This window comes from Setaria italica, chromosome I (assembly GCF_000263155.2).
Source record: "Setaria italica strain Yugu1 chromosome I, Setaria_italica_v2.0, whole genome shotgun sequence".
Classification (NCBI taxonomy): domain Eukaryota; kingdom Viridiplantae; phylum Streptophyta; class Magnoliopsida; order Poales; family Poaceae; genus Setaria; species Setaria italica.
The window spans coordinates 34,348,163-34,371,180 of NC_028450.1; the positions used below are offsets into that span (position 1 = coordinate 34,348,163).

General features: G+C 49.5%; 2 protein-coding genes across 3 annotated transcripts; one reads left to right on the forward strand and one right to left on the reverse strand.

The window, feature by feature from the left end:
• Positions 1-2,987: 2,987 nt before the first annotated feature.
• LOC101785415 (probable methyltransferase PMT16) lies at positions 2,988-6,993 on the reverse strand. Its single transcript, XM_004953373.4, has 6 exons — positions 6,092-6,993; positions 4,709-4,919; positions 4,338-4,614; positions 3,796-4,194; positions 3,573-3,650; positions 2,988-3,481 (listed from the first exon to the last, which is right to left on the reverse strand). Exons 1-6 carry the CDS (start codon positions 6,848-6,850, stop codon positions 3,259-3,261), a joined length of 1,947 nt encoding a protein of 648 aa, XP_004953430.1. The 5' UTR covers positions 6,851-6,993; the 3' UTR covers positions 2,988-3,258.
• Positions 6,994-16,180: 9,187 nt separating this feature from the next.
• Positions 16,181-19,721, forward strand: LOC101785825 (F-box protein PP2-A13). Of its 2 annotated transcripts, XM_004953375.2 has the most exons (4): positions 16,181-16,488; positions 16,616-17,170; positions 17,333-17,451; positions 18,936-19,721. In XM_004953375.2, exons 2-4 carry the CDS (start codon positions 16,823-16,825, stop codon positions 19,369-19,371), a joined length of 903 nt encoding a protein of 300 aa, XP_004953432.1. In that variant the 5' UTR covers positions 16,181-16,488; positions 16,616-16,822; the 3' UTR covers positions 19,372-19,721. The 2 variants fall into 2 exon arrangements, with proteins under 2 accessions (XP_004953432.1, XP_004953431.1); XM_004953374.2 differs by having other exon boundaries at positions 16,181-17,170.
• Positions 19,722-23,018: the final 3,297 nt, after the last annotated feature.

Consider the following 23,018-nt stretch of genomic DNA (forward strand, 5'->3'; position numbering starts at 1 on the left):
GCAATTTGCAGCAGCTAGAACTGCATTTGGAAAAGTAAAGTTTAGCATGCCATCTCCACATTTCGATATAAGCGCAAAATTTCGCAGTGTTGATGAGGAGCCGACAGAAGCTTAAAAAGACGAAAAAAAAATGGTGTTCGGTCATTACTCTTGAACCAATTGTCACTGGTGACGTATGCTTATCTCCTTGCGTGGCCGCGTCGATAGGTTTCCCTCCAGTCAAACGGTCAAAGTCGCCTCTATATATTCGTAGGTTATTATTGCCGGTCAACAAAGCGCTTTCAGTTATTTTTTTATAAAAAAGCGCTTTCAAGTTGTGTACCGTCATGCAGTGCAAACTGCAAACGACGACCGAAGTACGTGGGCCATGGAGTATTGGCGTTTCAGCACGCTGCACGCACCTTCACCAAGGTATATCAACATGCGAGTGCAACAAAAATACAAGTGTGTGAAGCTTTCTTTTCTGTTCTGTTCTGTTTTGTGTGTGTGTGTGTCGGGGGGGTGGGGCAGGCGCAGCACACTACTACAAGCATGCATGGATCTTTTTTGACTCAGTAGGTAGCTTACTGGACTCTTTCGAATGGTTTAACGTTTTGACCAAAATTGAAGTTCAGATGATTTAGCGTGAAGGGAGCAATCCAACCTAAAGTTGCAGCATGGAAGGACTGTCTGAGTGTTTGACTGCTGATCTAAAGAACTAACCAAGTCAGGAAACAACTAATGCACTTGTAGTTGCAGCTGGTACCGGATCTTGGCTGGAAACCGCAAGTTGCGAGACAAGCAAACACGTCTGGACACTGTGGGCTGCTTGGTGTACATCGTCACCTAAAAGGTCACTGCTTGTCGATACGCCAGGCTGGGCTAAGCACACTGCACACAACACAATGACAAGGCGACATCTCTGAATGCAGTACTCCTGCCCGATTCGTTTCGAGAAAAAAAATGCAGTACTCTGAAACCGTTGAGTTGGCAACTTTTGGAGCTTGCAGTAGCTCAAGTGGCAGGCTGATCCATGCTACAAGAACATGATTAGATTGCCAGAGTTGCCACTTGTGACTCGTAGCTGAGACAAGTCGACAACTGATCTCTGCTGATTGCTGAATTGCTAGTCCAGCAGTCTATCAGATCCAGACCACAGCACATTGCAAGTAATTGCAACAAGCCAACATGCACAATCCAAAAGTTAATATGCCGACGGGCTATTTAGTTGCCCCATACACCAGCAGTCCAGTGGCGAGTTGCTAGAACCCATGCTTCCACTGCATGCCTCCATGCAAGTTGTATTCTTTGCTGTGGCATTGGATACTGTTGGCAGCGCCGAATCTGAGCTTCAGAATGACAGCACATAAAGAAGGAAGCAGCTTACAAAAGATGTTCCCATTTTCAGTGGTCGGTCTCGCTATCGGTGTGCAAGGTGACATTAAACATGCAATTGCAATAGATTGAGATGGTTGAGGACATATATTATCGTTGCAAGGTTCCTCAAACCGAACCTCGGACGTGCATGCCAATGACCAGCCTCGGGGGTACGAGAACTAACGCAATTTGCAGGTCATATGTGTTGTTCTTGTCCCCCATTTGGCACTTTAACTTAGGGGCTGTTTGGATACGAGGTGCTAAACTTTAACAGTGTCACATCGGATGTTTGGATGCTAATTAGGAGGACTAAACATGAGCTAATTATAAAACTAATTGCAGAACCTTGTGCTAATTCGCGAGACGAATCTATTAAGCCTAATTAATCCATCATTAGCAAATGGTTACTGTAGCACCACATTGTCAAATCATGGACTAATTAGGCTTAATAGATTCGTCTCGCGAATTATACTCCATCTGTGCAATTAGTTTTGTAATTAGCTTATGTTTAGTACTCCTAATTAGCATCCAAACATCCGATGTGACAGGTGTTAAACTTTAACAGGTGTTTCCCAAACACCCCCTTAGAGATGCCTCGTGCCTTGGATTCTTTCACCCATTACCAACCCGATCAATCGATTTACGCATGCCAACCAGGTATTATCTACCATATAATCTGCACTTGCGCACTAATGAAACAATTAGCAGTATAGCTTTAGGCAGTTGTTAGTAGACCATAACATTGCCATCAGTCACGCACTCATGCATCATGCATAACAACGAGAGTTTGGTCAATTCAAACCTCGTACGCATCGTTCGTCTCGCACCCTTGAAGCAACAAGTGCAACTTGCAAGTGAGTTGTGCCAGCATTAGTTTGCTCTCAGTGAAGTCACTCACTTTGAACAATTTTCAAGCTAGCCGCTCTTTGAGTATTGATCATCCAAGTGAAGTCCTTTTGCTGAAAATGTATTCATTCTCAGATTGACCCTAAAATACCGTCGCCTTTTCTTGGTCTTTAGCACTCCAGAGTTTTGTCGGATTTGCAGACTGTACTTATCCAAAATAGTATTTATTTGGCGAGCCCTCGGTCCAAAATAGGAACATCAATGTTTATTTACAGCTTATTGGGGCTTGTTTTCCTGGGCCGGAATCTTATGCACGTATCCGACAAAGAGGCTATATGGGCTTCAACACGCGGCCTAGTAAATGCACTGCACCAACACGCGGCCAATCCACAGCATGCTGCAATCAACCAACGACAGACACTGGATAAATTGACCTGTTTGTGTACTGTAAAACTTCTGAGCTTACTAGAATCTTATGTAGACCTTGGAATCATTTGTCGCTGTTCTAACCTCCATAAAGTATCAAGAGATAGTTTGGCTGTAAGCTATTGGACGATTCTCGTACGGTCTGGTTTGGGATGAGACATTCAGACCTGTTAGAGGGCATACTGTCCCGTCAATGGACTGTACCAAATTCAATTCAGAGGCCCCATTTGGCCGTCACGATTGGTTGGGGCCTTCCTCTCCAGTCTGGGACCAGAATTGCAATCTTTTATATATCATATATAGATCTGGGATCTTGAATCCACTACTGGCCACAGGTTAAGAGAAAAAAGATTCCGGGGTGACCCACAACAGTAACTTGTATTTACCACTTGGCACAATTTGACAATTCAAGTAAAAACTTTGCCGTGGGGGGCCAGGTGTTTCACCCTTCCTTCATTAACCCCCCTTTTACACCTTAAGAGACAATTTTCCTATCTGAGAAATTACCGTCCGAAAAGAACAGCATAGAAGAACGTTAAAAAAAATACTAGCTCAAAGGAGCTAGAAATGGCGACCCAATCACGAAAAATGTGCTTATATCAACATACAGAAGTTTACTTGACACTCCTGCTACTGGCCTTGGTCTTGGGCAGTCCAGTACCTCTTCACGACCAGGAGGATCTTCTCCCTGACGAGCGGGCCGTCCTCGTGGTCGACGATCTGGCTGTCCCACCTTATCCCGTCCGCTACGCTCTTGACCTTCACCAGCATGTCCACGTCGTCCCTGATGATCACCGTGCCCTCGGGCCTCAGGATCCTGTCCATCTCCAGCAGAATTCTGTCCATCTCACACCTTTCGAATGGCAAAGAAGAGGTGAAAAATTAGTACCAGGAAACACGCCAGCATGTATCACTTCCTGACGCAGGTTCGGCTGTCGATCTACCTGTTGTTGTACAGGGTGAACACCGAATCCGCGTGGATGAGGTCGTAGGTCCTCGGGTAGGTAGACATGCCCTCGCACCTGCAGTGAATGTGCCCAGTCAGATCGCGAAACCGACGGCCGCGCAACCACGCCACCGACACTCACACCGTCGCCATTGAATCGCCGCCCACTGGTCGTCCAAGGACCATCGGCGCAACTTGCAAGCGCTAACGATCGAACTCACCAGTCCTGGTAGCTTCCGATGAGCCCCCGCTCGTAGATGGCCCCGAGCGTGGTCGTGTTCCGCAGCGTCGGGACCATGTTCATGACCCAGAGCGGGTCGCCCGCCGCCGCCAGCGCCGCGGCGAAGCCGCCGAGGCGCGCGTTCATGTCCAGCACGTTGCGGTACCGGCCCTTCTGCTCGAACTGCCTGATCACCAACTTGTAGTGCCGCACCCTCTTCCGCCACAGCTCCGTGTCCTGCGCGAACGACTTGGCCGTGACGCCCCTGACGCCGCCGCGGGACACCCGGGGCGGCACGGCGGTCAGCCGCTGCGGCCACTTCTTCACCGCGCCGCCCGCGACGTCGCTCGCGCCGGAGACCTCCGGGAGCGGCGTTACGCAGGCCTCCATCTTGTCATACCTGCGTAGCACGTGCAGATCACAATCAGCCGCAGCAGCTATGAGCTATGCATGCACGTACGCAGCACGTACAAGTTGCAGCATCGCGATCGGTTGGTTTAAGCTTAGGACAATGACTTGCGATGATTGGTGGTTGTTTGTTACCATGCCGCGTCGGGGTTCTTGTTGCGGGAGCAGAAGGGCGCCTTGCAGTTGGCGTGGTTGTAGGGCTTCTGCCAGACGGCGATGTCGCCGGCCTCCTTGACCTTGGTCCAGCAGAGGGTCCTGGCGACGGCCTCGATGGCCTGCTGCTCGGCGTTGAGGTCCTCCTTGGTCCGCTCCCACCCCTTCCAGTACTTCTTCCAGTTGATCGGCGGGCCGGACAGGATCCAGTACCCTCCCGGCCGCAGCACGCGGTCAACCTCCATCAGGTACAGCCCATCTGCACGACCGCATTGGGTACTTGAGTGAACAGCTAAATGGTAATGGAGCAGCGTGCGTTCGGACAGATAAGCAGAGAGGGTGTGCGTGCGTACCGTAGAGTTGCCAGGGGATGAGGCAGCGGGAGCAGTGCGCCATGTCGAAGGCGCGCGCCGGGTAGGTGAGGCGGTTGGACGCGAGGACGCCGATCATGGCCGGCACGCCGCGCTCCAGCGCGAACTGGACCTGCGCCTCGTGAGAGTCCCGCGGCGCGAACGACATGGCCAGGATGTCACGCGACAGCAGGTACGCGCCCCAGCTCGCCACCTGCGCGCCGTACGCCCGCGTTAGCCCCACGCCGGCGGAAGCCAAATTTCTCGTCGCGAATTGAACAAGCAGATTACACACGATTGCTACTCTAATTTCTTCCAAGTTGCATGGTAAATTGCGGGTGCTTTCTACGGGCATTTCGTTAGTAGCATACCGACATTTCTGGTTGCAATCAGCGCCAGTAAAAGTTTCACCCTTGTACGGGGGTGTTTGGATCCTAGAGTTAAAATTTAGTCTCTGTCACATCGGATATTCGGATGCTAATTAGAAGGACTAAATATGAGCTAATTACAAAACTAATTGCAGAATCCCTAGGCTAAATCGCGAGACGAATCTATTAAACCTAATTAATCCATCATTAGCGAATGTTTACTATAGCATCATATTATCAAATCATGGACTAATTAGACTTAATAGATTCATCTCGCGATTTAGCCTAGGGGTTGTGAAATTGGTTTTGTAATTAGCCTATGTTTAATACTCCTAATTAGTGTCCAAACATTTGATGTGACAGGGGCTAAAGTTTAACCTGGGATCCGAACACCCCCTAGGTTGCACGTGAGGACAGAATATTTTACAGAGTACAATTGAGCATCTACCTTACCAATAAAAATCAAATTTGTCCTTTCGCGGAAAAAATTGTAGAAACTGGAGTGACACGAAACACAAATGGTGAATATGTTTCCGCAGTTACATGTTGTCGAGGTACTAGCCAGTGTGCTGTTTTTGGTAGAGCTTTACAATGCAATCTTGAAAACCCCGTAGGATGTTTGTTGAACTCGGTAAAATCGACTGACAAGCAACACCGACAAACATCTTTTCCATTTTACCAATGCAGTCTCGATTTGGGAAAACAATTCCTAGCAAATCCAGAGAAAGTGGTGCACAAATCTCGACGCGGTGCTCTAGTCTCTAGGGAAATAGAAAAATTTTCCCGATTCCAACAAGACAATCAACTACTCCTATGTTTGGTGGTACAGACATTGCTCAATTGGACTGTGTCTAGTTGGTTTAAAATTTTAAAACAATTGATTGTGCCTAGCAAATTCCTCCCCACTCTAATCCAGTGGTCAATCAACTTAGAACTGGTTCTGTAGCTAACGAGTGGAGTGGTTGCTTTCTACGGATCTTTAGCTGCGGTAGTTGAGCAAGAGGATTTATTTACGTACCCCGCATCCGGTGTCGAGCGCGGTGCGGATGGAGCCGTCGTGGAGCGGGATGAGCTTGCCAATGTCGTCGATGTAGGCGTCGGCTCCGTTGGGGAACATGGTCCCACCGCCGGGGAACCTGAGCTTGTCGCCGTCGACGCGGATCCAGTTCTGCACCGCCTTCTCGACGGTGAGCTCCTTGTGCGGCACGTTGGCGAACCAGGCGACGTCGCGGCTGGCGGGCCACGGGAACGGGGTCCGGTACCCGCGCGGCGCCGGGACGAGGCACCGCAGCCGCTCCCGCTCCGACGCCGGGCAGTGCCGCTCCCGGTACACCAGCCGGTCCCGCGGGTACCGCAGCGACCGCTCCACGTCCTCGCACGGGGTGTACTCCGAGTACTTGACGGGGCACGCGGGGTACCTCCGCGGCGCCGCCGAGGACGAGGACGAGGACGAGGAGCCGGACGAGGCGGCGGCGGCGGCGACCGCCTCGTCCGCGGCCGCCGCGTGGTGCGCGGAGAAGTCGAGGGGCCGGGATTGGGTGCGGGAGCGGGCGGACGAGGTCTTCTTCCTCGGGGCGGCGGTGGTGGTGCAGGCGACGGCGGTGGCGATGGAGACGGCGGGGGACTCGGACGGGGAGGCGAAGCCGCCGTGCTGCCAGACGCCGAGGAGGTAGGAGGCGGAGCAGAGGAGGAGGACGGCCACGAACGGCAGGAACGTGGGGCGCCGGGCGGCCGAGGGCGGGATGTGCAGCTTCGTCGCCGCCGAGCGGACCCCCATTGCGCTGCCTGCCTGCCTGCCTCTCGTCTCGCTCCTGCTCCTGCCGCTCCCAGTGGGGAGTGTGCCCCTGCTTAAGAGCGTGGTTTCTTGGGCATGAGCAGTGTAGTGTGGGTTTAGGCGGGTGACGAGGCGGGGACATGCCCGTATTTGATTTGGATGGTGATTACCGGCGGAAGTAACTTTGACCGCGCACGCCTAGTGCTCAGCGCCGCTGTGCTCTTTTCACCTTTTGTCAGCCCGTGTAGAGCTAGAGCTCCGAACTTAACGTTACTACCAAACAGTACCTGCACTTCCATCGGGTTCCTTTATCCAGCGAGGAATGAATGCCGAGCCCGTGACGCCATTGAATCTCGTCGCTCATGTGACACGCCGCATCTTTATCACGTTTCGCTATTTGTCTTTACTGGCCCCTCTCCTTCGTCCCTTCGTCCATATGGAAAGCAGCGTGACGCCGGCTTGGAAACATCCGTCGAGGCGTGTCGCGTGTATACACAATGGCTAAATGAGGAAGATCTACGTACGTACGACAGCCATGCCATGGTAACCGCTAAATTTGGTTTTCATCCTGAGGTAGAGGCAGCACGGGAACAAGAGGCTGGCGCACGTGGGTCGGGTCCGCCTAGCTCGCGGGCACTGCAGCCAGCAGCTGTGCAGCAGGCCCATGCCAGCTCCAGCACCCATCAACTGTGCTGTGCAGCTCTGTCGCAGTGCACATCTAGGCAGGTCTGCATCAGCGAGTCCTTTGGGTTGGAAGATAGGAGTTAAACTTTAATCCTGTCATGTTCGGATGTTAATTAGAAGGATTAAACATGTGGTAATTACAAAACTAATAGCAGAACCCCTAGGCTAAATCGTGAGACGAATCTATTAAGCCTAATTAATCCATCGTTAGCGAATGGTTACTGTAGCATCACATTGTCAAATCATGAACTAATTAAGCTTAATAGATTCGTCTCGCCATTTAGCCTAGAGGTTGTGCAATTAATTTTGTAATTATCCAATATTTAATACTTCTAAGTAGTGTCCAAATATCCGATATGGTAGGAGCTAAACTTTAGCATGTCCGCCAAACACCCCCTTGCTGGTCCGGTAAACTGCGGCAGTACTGCACAAAGTGACCCTGGAAATGCCGTAGTGGATAGCCCCCACGGTAATCATTGAGACGACGCACATTAGCGTAGCTGGGAGCCAATTAACGGGCAGCCCCAGGTCAGTCTTCGACGCCCACACGTCCAATCGGCATCACGCGGTGGCGCCTCCCTTCAGCGGTAGCCGGAGACATGGGGATTGGCCCAGTTGGAGCAAAAAAGGAGCTCGTCCTCGTCCTCATCGGTTGTTGCATGCGTTTTGTAGAGCGTAGACTGTCGGGTGCTGTGCTGTTGCTTCTTCCTTCGTGTGCCTTGATGCTGATTGCTCTGAAATTCGGCACGTAGGGCACCCATGAGCCCATGACTACCGGTACTATCCATGGACGCCTGCACCTGAAGTCCTGAACTCCGTGTGGGAACCTGTGGCCTGCGGGAAGACCGGAAGAGCCGAAGAGGGAAGTTCACCACGCACGGCTCCCCGTGAATCGAAGAGGTCAAAATGGAAGTCCTGTCCGCTGTTGTACGCTGTCGGCACAATATTTTAAGCGCGGGCCGGCGGGCTCGACAAGACGAAGGCCATGTTTACCCTCCAAACTCCCAACTTTAACACTATGCAAAAAGAAGATTTCCCATCACATAAAATTTACGGTACATACATGGAGTACTAAATGTAGACGAAATCAAAAACTAATTACACAGTTTTATTGTACTTTGCGAGACGAATCTTTTGAGCCTAATTAGTCAATATTTAGACAATAATTCATAAATACAAATGAAATACTACAGTTACGCATTTATGGCAAAATGTCAATTTTACTACTCCAAATTAGGAACTAAGGCCGAAATGATACGATAAGATCTGTACGAGCAGGGCCCCATCGTACTCCGGCCCAAAAACAACCCGTACGTCTAGAAAGGGAAACTGCAGGAGAGAGAGAGGGAGGGAGGAGGGAGAGAGTTGGTAGGCCGAAGCGGACTGGACTGCTTTGAGGCGCGGCCGGAGCCCGATATCCCGTTGCGGCCCAAAACTCCACAAGGCGTGTGGCGGACTGGCTGGACTGCTTGAGGCGGCCAAAACCCATATTCTGCTGCGGCCCAAAATTGCACACATGCAAAAATAAGGCCCAACATCTAAGGTACGAGCCAAAATTGCACACATGCAAGAAATTGGCCATGCGACTCGACCTGCTGTTTTTGTGACCAGGAGCAGGAGGATGCTGCTCACCTATGCCTTTACTGTGTATTTGCGCGTGAAGTCTGGACACTCATGAGCTCTTGGTCTGGAGGGCTTATCCAGCTGCTGGAATTTGGGATTTCGATTGAGGATTGGTGGCGGTCGTCGCTCTCACCGTTTCCGAAAGTTCAGAGAAGAACATTGCCGCATTGCTTATGTACACGACTTAGAATATATGGAAGGAAAGGAATCGAAGACAAGACAAAGACGGCGACACAAGTGTTCTGGATAATCAAAGAGGAAATTGCTGTAAGACAGCGAGCGGTTGGCGGACCATCTGTGTTGTAATTTGTTTCCTACGTTAGTTCCCTTGTTGAGTATGAGTGAGTTCATTAGTTATCTTGTAATAACAACCTATGTAAGACCTGAAGTTCTTCTTCGTCTTAAATGATTTGGCAATGCTCTGCTGGTAGTTTAAAAAAAAAATCTAAGGTACCGGAGGACATATGTCTTTGCAGGCATCACATGGGCTATATGGCCTTGACTTATGTCTTTGCAGCATCACAATTCACACGGGCCTTGACTTATGTCCTTTCACTCTTCCTTCAGTTTGTTTATATAAAAAAATCCTGTTCTTCCTTCAGTCTTTACCGATCAAGTTACGGAATGCCTTGGTGTTGTTTGCTAGAGCCACCTTATGTGTGGAAGCACCTAATAAAGTCCTAAACTATCTTCTTCCGTTACATCAGAGAAGATTTTGCAGACGCGGACGAACTGAAAAAAAAAAGGTGGGTTGGAAGCTCTTTACCGAACGGAAGAAATCAGTGCGAACGGTGCTCCTGCTTGCAACTGCCCCTCCATTTGACTTCCATGTTCAGTTCCATAACTCTCCGATTTTCCTTTTTATATTTAAAATCTTCGAACACATATGCTATCTGTGTAGTGGTCAGACTGGAATTACGTGTCAAGCAATAAACTAGGAAATCTCATGCACCGCAAGACGTAGATATCGTTGTCACCACTTGTGCGTTAGGAACAAGCAAGGTAGCGGTCCATATGATACTACGGTCCCTGGCCTCCATTCCATTCTAGAAATAATATATACTAGAGCGTGAGGAACGTGCTTGGTTATTTTGTGCCATCCTAACATCTCGATGTCTCCCATCTGGATCTCTCGATTGGCCGTGGTCCAAACCATCTTTCGTCTAGATCGTTATCTAGCAGACTGGCACGTAGTGACATCTTGTTCTACCCCGAGTGTGCACACAACGCAGTGGATGTCTTTGTCCGGTTTCCCTGTGCAAAGAAAAAAGGCGGGTCAGAAACACAATGACAACGTACCCACAACCCAGCATATAGGTCCATGGTTACTAGTTTTCTCCAACAAAGGAGAAACCAGAAGCCAAACTAAAACTAAGGATGCGAGTGCAAAATCTGAAAGTGTTAAGTAATGTTTCTTGCATGGTGCACATCAGCACATGAGAAAGTTTCGCGCTTCAGGAAATCTTGGGAAATCGATGCATGTTTTGCGGCGGCACTAACCGAAGGAACAGCTAGTCTGAATAATTAGGAGTGCAGGTGCACCCCACACCCCACTCACCACACACACACACACACACACACACACAGAGAGAGAGAGAGAGAGAGAGGTTCCTCCATGCATGTTCTTCCATGTCATGGAGTTGATAAAACCGGCCAGAACATGTTACTCCATGCATGCATTCTTTTTCGTTTTCCAATCTCCGTTTTCCTGCACATTTTGTCCCCGCGATCGTCCCCATGCTGCCACCTCCGTATTACAGTACGACCTCCTTCTCGAATTCCTTGAGAAAAAAGGACAAGCAGGGATGTGTCCAGCTAGACGGCAGGTGCCAACTGTGCACTGTCCTTTGTTTGCTGACCTTTCAGCGCCATTATAACATTCACCATATGAACCTCGCGCTCGTCCGGGCTGTCCGTCCCCATTGGTGCCCTGTGGACTGGACGGCGAAACGCCGTGCCGGTCGGGCCGGCGGCCCTCCTGTCGAAGTCATGCATGACCGATGAGGTAGCCACGCTGTTACTACGTAGACCCTAATAAACTATGGGAGCCATTTGCGGCGAACACATCGGTCCCACGTGGTCCACATGAATAATAAGTACGTTTATATACATCTATCAAAAAATCAAGAAAAAAGATGCATGCCGTACTAGTATATAGAGCTAGCTAGGGGTACGGTTGTTAGCATTCGGAAAATGGAACTGTGATTTGCTTCGCAATTTTCAAACCGGCATGCGTGATGGCAATGGCTAACTACTGCCTGCTTGTCCTTGTGATGAAGAATTAAATTATTCAACAAATCTTTCTGAATCGCCGGAGGACGTATAGTCGTACTCGTACAGCCGTCCGGCTACCTTTTGATAACCTTACTTGTTATAAAAAAAACATATATACACATCCTTTTAATACGCACTCTCTCCGTTCACAAATTGCGAGTTCAGTGGCAGACGCCAAGCCACGCTGCACGCCCTCTCTCCGTTCGATCATTGCAGGGTCCTAGTCCTACGCTCCTACTACACGTGATCTAATGAAGATAGATCCTTAGCCAAAATTGCTGGAGTAGTAGCTGTTGCACGGAGCTTTCGGTTGTTCGGCGCCTGCGCCTTTGTGGCAAAGAAAGCAGGTGCGCAGTTCACACACTGGGCAATGGCCAATGGGCATCCGCATTGTTCAGAAGAAACTAGGGCGCTAGGCACTGGCATGGAATGTGCCTGCAAAAGATCTCTGGAGCCGCAAGAACAGAACAAAGCGGACATTTGCTACACGTTGCGGACAAATTCGACGAGGGGTGTGTGTGTGTGGTAGCGTGCATGTGAAGGGACACCTGTGGCGCACGAGTTTTTGTTGGGGGGCACGGGCAGTGGATGGATCCTACGCTGCAGGTTACATCAACAGTGGGTGAGTGGTGGCGAACGGTGGATGTGTCATGCGTCAACAATCAATCAGGAGCGACGACAAGTGATCGGCACGATGGGTGGATGATGCGATTGAGATCGACATCATCGGCGCCAACTCCTTTTATGACCTAGCTACAGTGGCTACTTGCTCCTAGCGTTTACTGTAAGCAGGAGCTAGCCAGATGTTGAGATGTACGCCTCCCATCTTGCTCGAACAGACCGGCACCTCTTGTGAGTCGTAACCGAGCAGTTGCACGTCCGCCACTCGTAGCATCCGTGTAAACTGCTATCTGGAAACACAAAGAAACAGCGGGAACAGAATTAATTCCGTCGATGACCCACATCGATGGAGAGATACGAATTCGGCCTCGCCGTCGCAGGCGAGCAGAGATGCGATCGCCTTGTCCGTCCTTCGGTAGGCACTAGGCACCCCACGAGTCGGCATCACGAAGCGAAGACGTCTGAAAGCACCGATGCGGTCCGGGTTCCAGACGTCCGGGAGGCGACAAAGCCGCGCGCCTCGCGTCGGGATCAGCGCCATGCCGTCCTCGCAGTAACCCGTGGACGTGCTCGCTTGGCTCCAGCCACCACCCGCGCCCATCTTCCCCCGCCCACGCTGCACCGTCGATGCAACTAGCGCTCATCGGAGAGGGAGACCGGAGAGGATCGGATTCGGATCAGAGTCGTCACGAGCAGCGAATATATCTTCCATCCAGTATCTAGTTCTGATCGTTTTTATCCGGAACTATCAACCGAGACTAAAGAGCCCCTTTTAGTCCCGGTTGTAATGACTAGGAATGATAAGGAAATCTGGCAGGGTATTTAATTTCGGTTGGTAACACCAATCAGGACTAAAGTCTACTCATTTAGTCCCAGTTGACCGGGACTAGTCCTGATTCATGTTTCCAACCGGGACTAAAGAATGATCTTTGCTCCCAGTTGAAACTAACAACCGAGACTATATCCACTCTTTTTTTACCCCGTCCCCCCCCCCCGATCTACTATCTCTCACTACCAACCTTAACTTATCCTTTCCCACCGACCTCTCTCCCCCACTACTACCTTATCCTTTCCCAACCCACCACCGGCCTCTCTCTCCTTCCACCGCTTCCTCTCCTCCCTCTCCTCTCTCCTCCCTCCATTGTTTGCCGCCGGCGCGGGGCCTCCCCGACCGCCGGCCACACGCGCGCGCAGGGCCTCCCCGGCTCGCCCCCCTGGCCGCTGGCGATGCGGGATCAGTAGCTCCTAGTAGCTACGGCGGCGAGCGTGAGGACCGGGATGAGGAAGCTTGTTCATGGGTTTCTTACTTCCTGCTTTTGGATTGCGCTTGTTGCAAACTATTTATTTTCCTTCATTCCATCTTCTTATTTTTTAGAGGTGAATGCCAATAGTATACAATATGTTGTAACATATTTGTATAAAGCTCTTGAAAAAATGTTTTATGAAATATATTCGTAATTATTGGCTTGGTGGAACACATAAGTTTATCAGTTCAAAATTAGAAAAAAAAAATTATGGTAATACCAACTGGGACTAAAGGAGTCACGTGCATGGATATGTATGGCCAACCGGGACTAAAGGAGATCTTTAGTCCCGGCGAATCACCCACCCGTGATTAAAGAGGAGACTTTTTAGGGGGTGTTTGGATCCCCGAGCTAAATTTTAGCTCCTGTCACATCGAATGTTTGGACACTAATTAGGAGTATTAAACATAGTCTAATTACAAAACCAATTTCACAACCCCTAGACTAAATTGCGAGACGAATCTATTAAGCCTAATTAGTCCATGATTTGACAATATGGTGCTACAGTAAACATTCACTAATGATGGATTAATTAGGCTTAATAGATTCATCTCGTGATTTAGCCTAGGGGTTCTGCAATTAGTTTTGTAATTAGCTCATGTTTAGTCCTCCTAATTAGCATCCGAATATTTGATGTGACACGAACTAAATTTTAGCTCCAGGATCTAAACACCCTCTTAGAGTGCTGATTATTTTTTCTAGAGATATGAGGTACTGATGCTCGGTTTTCCACCGGCGCGTCGTCGTCGAGGATCGAGGACCACGGCACCACGCGGACGATGGACCGAAGCACACGTCGCTCCCGCGGCCAACCACGTCCTGGCGGCGGTGGAGCACAGGCTGGTGGGCAGAGACTAGAGAGGCTTTGGCTAGTGGAGCACAGCCAGTCAGGGGCTTTGGCTATCGGGGATTCAGGGTGCGTCGATTGTTGTCTGCTCTCGCTGTCGTGTCCGGCGCGGTGCGGGGGGCGCAACGGACAGCTCGTATTGTCGCGTGGGGCGGCGCGTATGCTCGCGTGCGAGTGGCGACGGGAACTAGCGCCATCTCCGGTGAAAGGTGAGCTCGTCTACAGTAGCATACAGGTGGTGTACGTGCGGGCGTTTGTACCGACTTACTCTACCATCAGTCCATCACCCTGCTTTGTGCAAAAAAAAGCAAACGGCGATTGGAGTTGGATTGTTGTCCCCCAATTCTCGTTGACCTTTGTGTGTATTTTTTTTTTCAACAGACGATGTGGCTGTGGACCTGTCTAGCGGCTACTGCGTGCAAGAGAGAAAACGTGCAGGCGGTTCCGTGGACCAGCCGGTGTCGGGCGGGGTTCAAGCATGAATGCCAGGACGGGGTTCAGCTATGAGTGCCTCATCCCAGCAATTAGCGTACTCAGAACATGCGCATACGTGCACCACACGCATATAAGGTTGTGGCCAGCATTTCACCCAGGAAATCAGCACGCTGCTCAGCTGCTGGTCGTTCGATGTTACAACCTAAAGCTATTCGTCCGACAAGCGAAACAAACAAACAAACGAAGCTGTGTGTCAGCTCTCTCTGTGAAAACAAACTCGCTTTCACTTTCACTGTTCCAACTCCAAGAGACGAAGACACGCATGGTACTACGTTCCACGTACTGATTTTTCCATCTTTCATCCCTGATTCCCTTAACGTTGAAAACCTCCAATTACCAGACAAACCTGTTTGTTTTGTTCTGCACCGTCGTGCAACACGCACCACACGTAACCGGCAGGCTGAGAAGTGAGAACATGCGCCCCCCGGAAAAAGGGGGTCGACGAAGCGAAGACCTCCCCCAAAGCAATCTGAAAGACATCGCTGAACATGGCGGCAGCAAACACGTCCTGATCAAACCATGGGCTGCTTCGCCCTGCACCGGGATCGGCTAGTTTATTCCGGCCAATCCCAACGTTTTCCTTACCACGCTGTCACGCTTAATCGCCCGTTGTTTTTATATCGTTGGGTGGTTACTTTCAGCTTTGGCATTTCCCCTCGAGACCGGGGCGGTGAGAGTGCGCCAGTTTAACATCAAATCTAGAGTAAGCCATTTCATTCATTGCCCGAGAGGGTTACCGTCTCTCGTGATTATGGGATGTGACTTTTCATTTCTCTAGTTATTGTGTAGACCCCAAAATTCATGGAGTACATACATGAAGTAATAAACTAATTCGATTTAAAAACAAAAGAAAATAAACTAATATAGTGATCCACAAATATACATTAGGTATCCACTTACTTCCCTAATACTCCATAAGTCAAACTTGTTTAATTTAAATCAGATTAAATTTTAGAAAATATGTTAACATCTAAAATCAAATGAATGCACAACAAAATTATATTTCCTGGTGTAGTTTGATGTTATAGACATTTCTTTATTGATTATAACTTTGATCAAAATTTTAAAACTTAACTGACGATAAAGGTAGAATGCATTAGACTTTGGAATGGGATGAGTAGTAACTAAGTAAGGTACATGCTGATATTGTTCTTTTAAAGAGCACACAGTATTTCCATTTTTAGGTTCAGACTTCAAAGGCCAGATCATTCAAAATCCACAATTTGAAGTGTTCTACCTATGCTTTATGCACATTAAAATACTATATTTAATACTATGGATTTTATAAAAGACCAATGTGTCGGAATTATCCAGACGTGATCCCGCACAGGTAAACATACTCGTGCACATGAACGCTCAATTATCCAACATTATCTGCTGCTACTGTATCCTTAACCAAGTAATACTAGCAAAGGAGTATTTTACACGATCAGTTAGTTGTCCGCTACCTACCGTATAGTCTGTATCTACACCAGACACGGAAGAACGAGGAGAAGAAAGGACCGAGTCGTCTTCTCCTTTAAAAGGCCCTCTGAAAAATCTCCTTGTCTCCTCCCAGCGCGTCCCCGTTCCATTACAAGAAAAGATCGTGGCAGGAAGCGATCCAATTCTCAATTAGAGGTCGAGAACTTTAGCATCCTGAGTTCTCGAATTGAGGGCAACCTGCTGGGATTCGGAGCATTTGGGGGTCGGTTTTGCGCGATTTGAGGCGGACAGGGGGCACCCTGGTGAGCTCTTGATCGAATCGGCGGTGCTTCGGGTTCAATCCGAGAACCATTCTGCTCCCTGCGCATGTGAGCTTCTTGCCTTGTGCAGCCGCGCTCACCTTCATAGAAGGCGAATTGGCGGTTTCTTCTACAATTGTTCGGTTCTTATCTTGAAGGGCGGTGCAAATCTGAGGTTTCTTCTCCAATCGGAAAGGTGTGGTAGCCAAATTCGCCAGGAAGGCTGCAGTTATCCGTGCGAGAGGCTCCCTCTCACGGATTGGGGCTGGCGCTGTCCCGGCGTCGAAGTGCTCGGGGGCTCCTTGGAAGCTTCGATCGTGTGTGCCTCAGAAGAGTGATCCTGAAGAACTCGGCCTTCACCTTCCCAATTCAATCCTTCTCCAAGGCGGCGATTGGGTTGTAGATGGGGGCGGGTTCGAGCATCCTGGGCGCGGACGGGGAGTGGGGGGAGACGTCCCTCGGCGACATGCCGGAGAGCTGCGTGGCGGCGGTGCTGCTCTACCTCGACCCGCCGGAGATCTGCCAGGTCGCCCGCCTCAACCGCGCCTTCCGCGGCGCGGCCTCCGCGGACTGCGTCTGGGCCGTCAAGCTCCCCGCCAACTACCGCTACCTTGCGGCCCTAGCCGCGGCCGCCGATGACGAGGTCCGCGGCGATGGAGATGACAATGACAAGCGTTTCTTTCTAGCGGCGACGAAGAAGGAGATTTACGCGCGTCTGTGCCGACCCACCCTCTTTGATGCTGGCAGAAAGGTAGCTCATTTGATATTTTTCTCTTTGAAGGTTACTTGTTTGTTAGGACTGATCTGCTATCGTGCCATATTCATATGAAGTGGACTGTCGGTTCTGTTCTTGGCCTTCTGTTTGCTTAAATTGTTTGTTTTGCTTAGAAGGCATTCATGCTGTCAATTGTAGGAATTCTGGATTCTGAAGAACAAGGGAGGTCTTTGCATCAGTATATCATCAAAGGCGATGACTATTACCGGTATTGATGATCGGAGGTACTGGAGCCACCTTGCCACAGAGGAATCAAGGTAGCTTTTTTTCCCCTTTAAGAATTTAATTTGCATAGCTTCTCTTAGCGAATGAATCCCATTAGAATTGGCATTGCTGCAACCACTTCCAAATCTCAATTTAAGTTCAGCTTTTGCAGCACTACTGATAGTCATACTCTTGTTACACTGTGCACAGATTGTGACATTAACTAGAAAATGCTCACGGACATTTTAAACCTAATAGTGATATTGCTATTATTTAATCTTTTGTCTGATTGTGAAACATAACTCCTTATTGGCTATCAAGTTTCTGGTATAGGAGGGGTATAGGAGGCTGACAACAAAGACCCTTGTCCATGGCCTTGGGAGAATATGTTCCACAATATTTGTCCATTGGTGATATCAAGAGTGTTGTTAATTCAGTATTTTCGCTCTCTATTTGAAAGAGAAAAGTTATCTTATCATGTTGTTAGGGGCATTGATGGTCATTTCACTGATTTTTTTTTCTTGGAACTATTAGTTCCTTAATTAGTGCACATTTCTTGACTCCCCTGCATGTTCATTAGGCCAACCAGAGAAAGTGCGGATCTAAGCTTATGTTTACCAGATGTTACAAATTTGGTTTGCTAATTGATTGCACTTGTTGTTCTTGGGATGGGTTAATTATGAGTAGCTTTTATAGTTTTTCCTATGGTGCAAATTTTTAATTGGTCAAAGTCATTCATCAGGCAGTAACTAGTGAAAAATGAAAATAGTTTTCTTTGAGCTAAATTCTAACAACCATGACTTCTCTAAAAGTCTAAGCAATTGGATAGTTCATTGGACCATTTGAGTTTATATTATTGCCATGCAATTCTTCTATATTCAACAGTAACAAAACCAAAAGCCTTTAGGATTTGTGTTTTTGCAGAATGAACAGTTGTTTGCACCAACTATTAACATTTGTTTGGATTTGTGCGATTTCCATTTTATAGAGCCTAGAGTTAGGAACTCACAATTGTATGCTTTTAGCCTTTAGGTCACCTGAGATAATATAATGAAACCATTCATTATGGTTCATGATCTTTAACTCAGGATGTGTCAGATCAAATAATTTCAGTGGCATAAAAAGCTGTTTGTGCTTTCCTCTTTAAAATCTGGCAACTCTTATCACCGCCTCATTCCTTCCATTGGTTTCTTCTTCCTACTAAATCTTTCTACCTGACCTACCACTAATATAATTTTTTGTTGAGTGTGCCTGTGTTGTGGAGGATTACCAAATACTCCAGCAGAAGATAGTTTGTTATTTCTTGCATGTAGGAATTCACATAGCTTTAGCAATGTGAGGTTTCCAATTGGAGAACCTTTCTTCCATGTGATTGCTACTGCATTTCTTATGCACCTGTTGATATATCTAGGAAAATGAAACACTTTGCATACCACGTGCAGTTCTTTTGTCAATAATTTTTTATACAAACTTTTCCTGTCCTCTGCAGATTTGTGTGAATGTTGGATTGATGAGTTGTTTCTTTCTGGTACTGCAGATTCCATAGCGTTGCTTATCTTCAGCAAATTTGGTGGCTTGAGGTGGATGGGGAGCTTGAGTTCTGCTTTCCTGCTGGCTCCTACAGCCTTTTTTTCCATCTTCACCTGGGGCGACCCTATAGGCGCATGGGTCGTCGGCTTTGTGCAACCGAGCACATGCACGGGTGGGATGTCACGCCCACACGGTTCCAGCTCTCAACCTCTGATGAGCAACAAGTGACATCTGAGTATTACCTACATCTACATGAACAAGGAGGCTGGAAGCTTTACCATGTTGGTGATTTTGTCGTATCAAACCCCGATGAGCCCATGAAACTCAAGTTCTCAATGATGCAGATTGATTGCACCCATACAAAAGGTGGCTTGTGCGTTGATTCGGTGTTTATATATCCTAAAGGGTACAAGCCTGAGAGGGCGAACATAGTCTGCATGTAGCTCAGCGGAGTTGGCCTCATACCTCCAGCAAGATGAAACAAGAGGCAATTCAAATGTGAGTGGCTAGACTTTTACCTGGCCATTCTTACCTGAAAGCCCATTGTACATTCTTTTGTCTTTTTTTGCCCCTTCATTCTGAGAGTTTTACATGAATGTAAGGTATTTCCTGTATTCTTTGTAGTGTTAGTTAAACAGGTGGAGAATAGGGGAGTTTAGAAACAGGTGAAATGAAGCAAGACTTGAGTCATTGAGTGCACACTATTAGTTCAAAGAGGCTGATAGCCTGATATGCCATCTGCATCTCTAATTTTCATCAGTACAATGATGTTTCGCGAACTGGATTGATATTCCTCTTTGCTTTCTAGCCCTACGGCCAAAAAAAACTGTATCTTTTAAGCATCGGTATCTTCATCAGATGCTAAAAATCGATTTTCTGCAGACACAGCTTGTGTACGGCTTCTGCTCTGTTTCTTCTGTTCGAACAAATGATGCGTTCGATATGTTACAAGGCAATTCGTGCAGCGTATACACAGGATTTTGAATACCAGATATCATTTTATATGACGTTAGTTAGTTCAAAAAAGAACTGACCAACATCAAATATTATGAGTTGGAGGGAGTACATAATTGCGCCTTTTGGCCTTCAAGAATTCAGATCCCGGCCTTATTTGGTCTCGCAAAACTGTAAAAGTTTATCGTACTTGCAGTGATCGGTGCTGCTTAATGCTTATGCCATTCCTAATCCAACCATATGGAGCGTGGACGCACCACAGCAGGCCTGGAAGCATAGATGTGGATTACAGGATTAGCAGCTGAGCGTTTGAGCAGAGTCCCCGAAGTACGCGCTCACAGTCACACTGTCACACATCATTCCTTGCGGACAGACGGCAGTCCAATCACATGCGAGATGTGTGGAGGGGACTGGATTCTGGGCTCCTGTGGAAGATAGATAAGAAAGGAAACTTCCATCCCACCTCCGGCCCATTAAACTCCTCTTCCTCTTCTTCTTCCCCGGTCACCTCCCACCCCCGCCACCTCCTCCACCACCCCGGCCGGCGGCTGTCGCGCCGCCCGCTATCCACCGCCGCCCTTCCTAGCCCGACGCCGCGCATAACCCCCGCCGCCGGCCACTGCCCACTGGATATCTAGCCCTACCCGGCCGGCGGTGCTCCCGCGCCGCCTTGCCCCCGCCACCGGCCGAACCGCCACCACCGCCGGGCCTGCCGCCGCCGCCGACCTCCCTCCTCTAAGGCCGGTGGCCATTAGAACCCTCGAAACCCGGACCCCCGAACCCTAACCCTAACCCTAACCCTAAGTACCGTCGGCCTCGACCACCGCCCGCTGCCGGCGGCGACCTCACCGCCGAGCCGCCCCGCCCACCTCCCGCCCCTCCGGCGAGCTTTCTCCTCCCAGCTTCCACCTCGGCGGCGGCGCGTCACGAGACAAGCGGCGGCGCGCGAGAGAGAAGCAGCCTGTGAGGAAGATGGAGATCGTGCGGCTAGCAGTGGCCGCACGAATCTCCAACATCGGAAGACTCAACGTCTTCCACCTTCCAGAAGATGGATAGGCTTTCCGCTGGATTCTGGGCCTCACGTGGATGGATCGCAAAACCTGGGCTAGCCCGGTTCGTCGCGCATCGTGGTATGGGCTGCGTCACGGACCGAGCTAGAAGGCCGGCACAGCCCATTCTCTTGGGTCTTGCTGTTTGTTTAGGCCCTCCTTAAAAACATGTTTAGGTCCTCCAGTTTTTTTTTTTGAAACATTCTAGGTCCTCCAGTTGGTTTCAGGTTATCCATACATCGTAAAAGCAGTTTGTAACATTGTACGTGGAGGCTAGGACTAGGGGAGAGAGAGATGTTGCCTCATAACTGTATGGCATGTGGATCGTATCAATTCAACATCTGGTTTTTTTCAGATTGTGGATTGCTACCATCTGGAAACTTTTCCTTTCACAATCTGCAAAGCTGAAACAAACATTTTGCTTGCTAGTTGCTGCTACTTCCTTTTTCTAAAAACAAGTTGCTTCTACCCCTTCCTTTGTCCCCACAAAAAAAAGGCTGCTGTTACTCCCTCCTCCGTCCCTGGAGTTGCTGGGACAACTAGACTAGCAAGTAACGTCAGTAAAGGACGGGGGAAAAAAAGCTTGTGTCAAGAACTTAACCAAGTCAGAGCTAATCAGAACCGTGAACTGACGGCGGCTACTAATCAGTATGTTACCACGATGCTTATCTGTGGCCAAACGTCACCTCACCTGACGGCTCACGCCACGTACAAGATGACCACGCATCCAGTGATCCAAATCTTGCCCCCAGCGGCAACCTCGCGCATAAAAATACCTCGAGAATGGCCTGCCCAGCAAGCAAGGCAAGGGTGGGTAAACGAACAAATAAGAGTGCCTGCAACTGCAAAACGCTAGGCGCCCCGTTTCGACGAGTAGCAGTTTCAGATTCGGCAGCGTGAGCGTGAGCGTGAGCGTCTTACCAGTTACCAGTTACCCTCTCTCAGCAACCGAGCCTGCCGGAGACGCCAGGTCAAGACAAGCGGCACCTCCAATTCCCCCGTTCCTGACCAGCGACCATGATTCACGAGCGGGGCGAGAGGGAGGGAGGAGCTGGTCCCGGGTCCCGGCGGAACCCTTTTGTTTTGCGCCGGCTGGCGTACGCTGGTACTGTACCAGCGCACGGCACTTGAGCGCGGACGCGCGGTGCCTTTGCCCGTGACCACAGTGAAAACTTTAGCAACGTGCCTGTGTCGCTGTGTCGCCTCGGGGCCCCCGCCCGCCTCCTGAGTTGTTGGACCGCGCCGTGGGACTGCCGGGCTGGGACTGTGGGAGTCATGCTCCGCGGCCCTCGGCGCGCGGCGGGAGTTAATTGAGGCGGGGCCCGCGACCCGCGAGTCAAGCTGCAGCTGCAGCTGCAGCTGCTGCGGTTCCAGCCTTCCAGGTAGGCCGGGCGCTCATCAATCGCTCTGCCGCCGGATCCGATCGCGGCCTTCCGACCCCGCGAGAAATGACTTGTCCTGTGTCCTCCTCTCCGCTCCATCGTTTCCCTGTGCAGTCACCACTGCTCCGCACGGCGGATTCTCGCGGCTCGAGATTGGAGAAACGCCCCTCCGGTCCCCAAGAATTCGCGAGCGGCTGGAGCAGCTAAAACATCGGTCTGGACTGGTGTTATGGATACACAGGATACCGTTTGGAGGATACAACGGTGGTGACAGCGACGGACGACCTCCCGTCGAAAGTTCCCGGTGATCCGTGTGTTGGCTCCTGCACGTTTCATTCGTTCTGGATGGAAGGGCGTGTTGCTGGTACTGCCAAGCACTTGCTGTTATTTTCAGATAGTGATGTGCTCTACAAACCACAACGGTTTTGGCAGATAAACGCACATCACGTGACTCTGTCAGCAGACCATTTAGAATACTCGACGGATAAGCAATCTCTGATTCTCTATGCACTCGCTGACGTGCAAGGATCGACAACTACTCCCTCTGTTTCTTAAGGCTATTAGAATTTAGGAATACATGCTTCAACCATCAGTTGCTTTTACTGTTTCAGAACAATATAGAGATTCATCAACATCAGTCGATACAAATTCAGTTCGCATTAGAAAATACATATGGAATGTGAATCTTTACAGCTTTTTTTATAC

Bases quoted from the DNA above. Each gene is read 5' to 3' on its own strand.
- LOC101785415 (XM_004953373.4), bottom strand. From the start codon at position 6,850: ATGGGGGTCCGCTCGGCGGCGACGAAGCTGCACATCCCGCCCTCGGCC. The intron at 4,615-4,708 runs GTACGCACGCAC...GCGGTCGTGCAG, and splicing joins CATCCCCTGGCAACTCTACG to ATGGGCTGTACCTGATGGAG. The intron at 4,195-4,337 runs GTAACAAACAAC...CGTGCTACGCAG, and splicing joins AAGAACCCCGACGCGGCATG to GTATGACAAGATGGAGGCCT.
- LOC101785825 (XM_004953374.2), top strand. From the start codon at position 16,823: ATGGGGGCGGGTTCGAGCATCCTGGGCGCGGACGGGGAGTGGGGGGAG. The intron at 17,171-17,332 runs GTAGCTCATTTG...TGTCAATTGTAG, and splicing joins TCTTTGATGCTGGCAGAAAG to GAATTCTGGATTCTGAAGAA. The intron at 17,452-18,935 runs GTAGCTTTTTTT...CTGGTACTGCAG, and splicing joins CTTGCCACAGAGGAATCAAG to ATTCCATAGCGTTGCTTATC.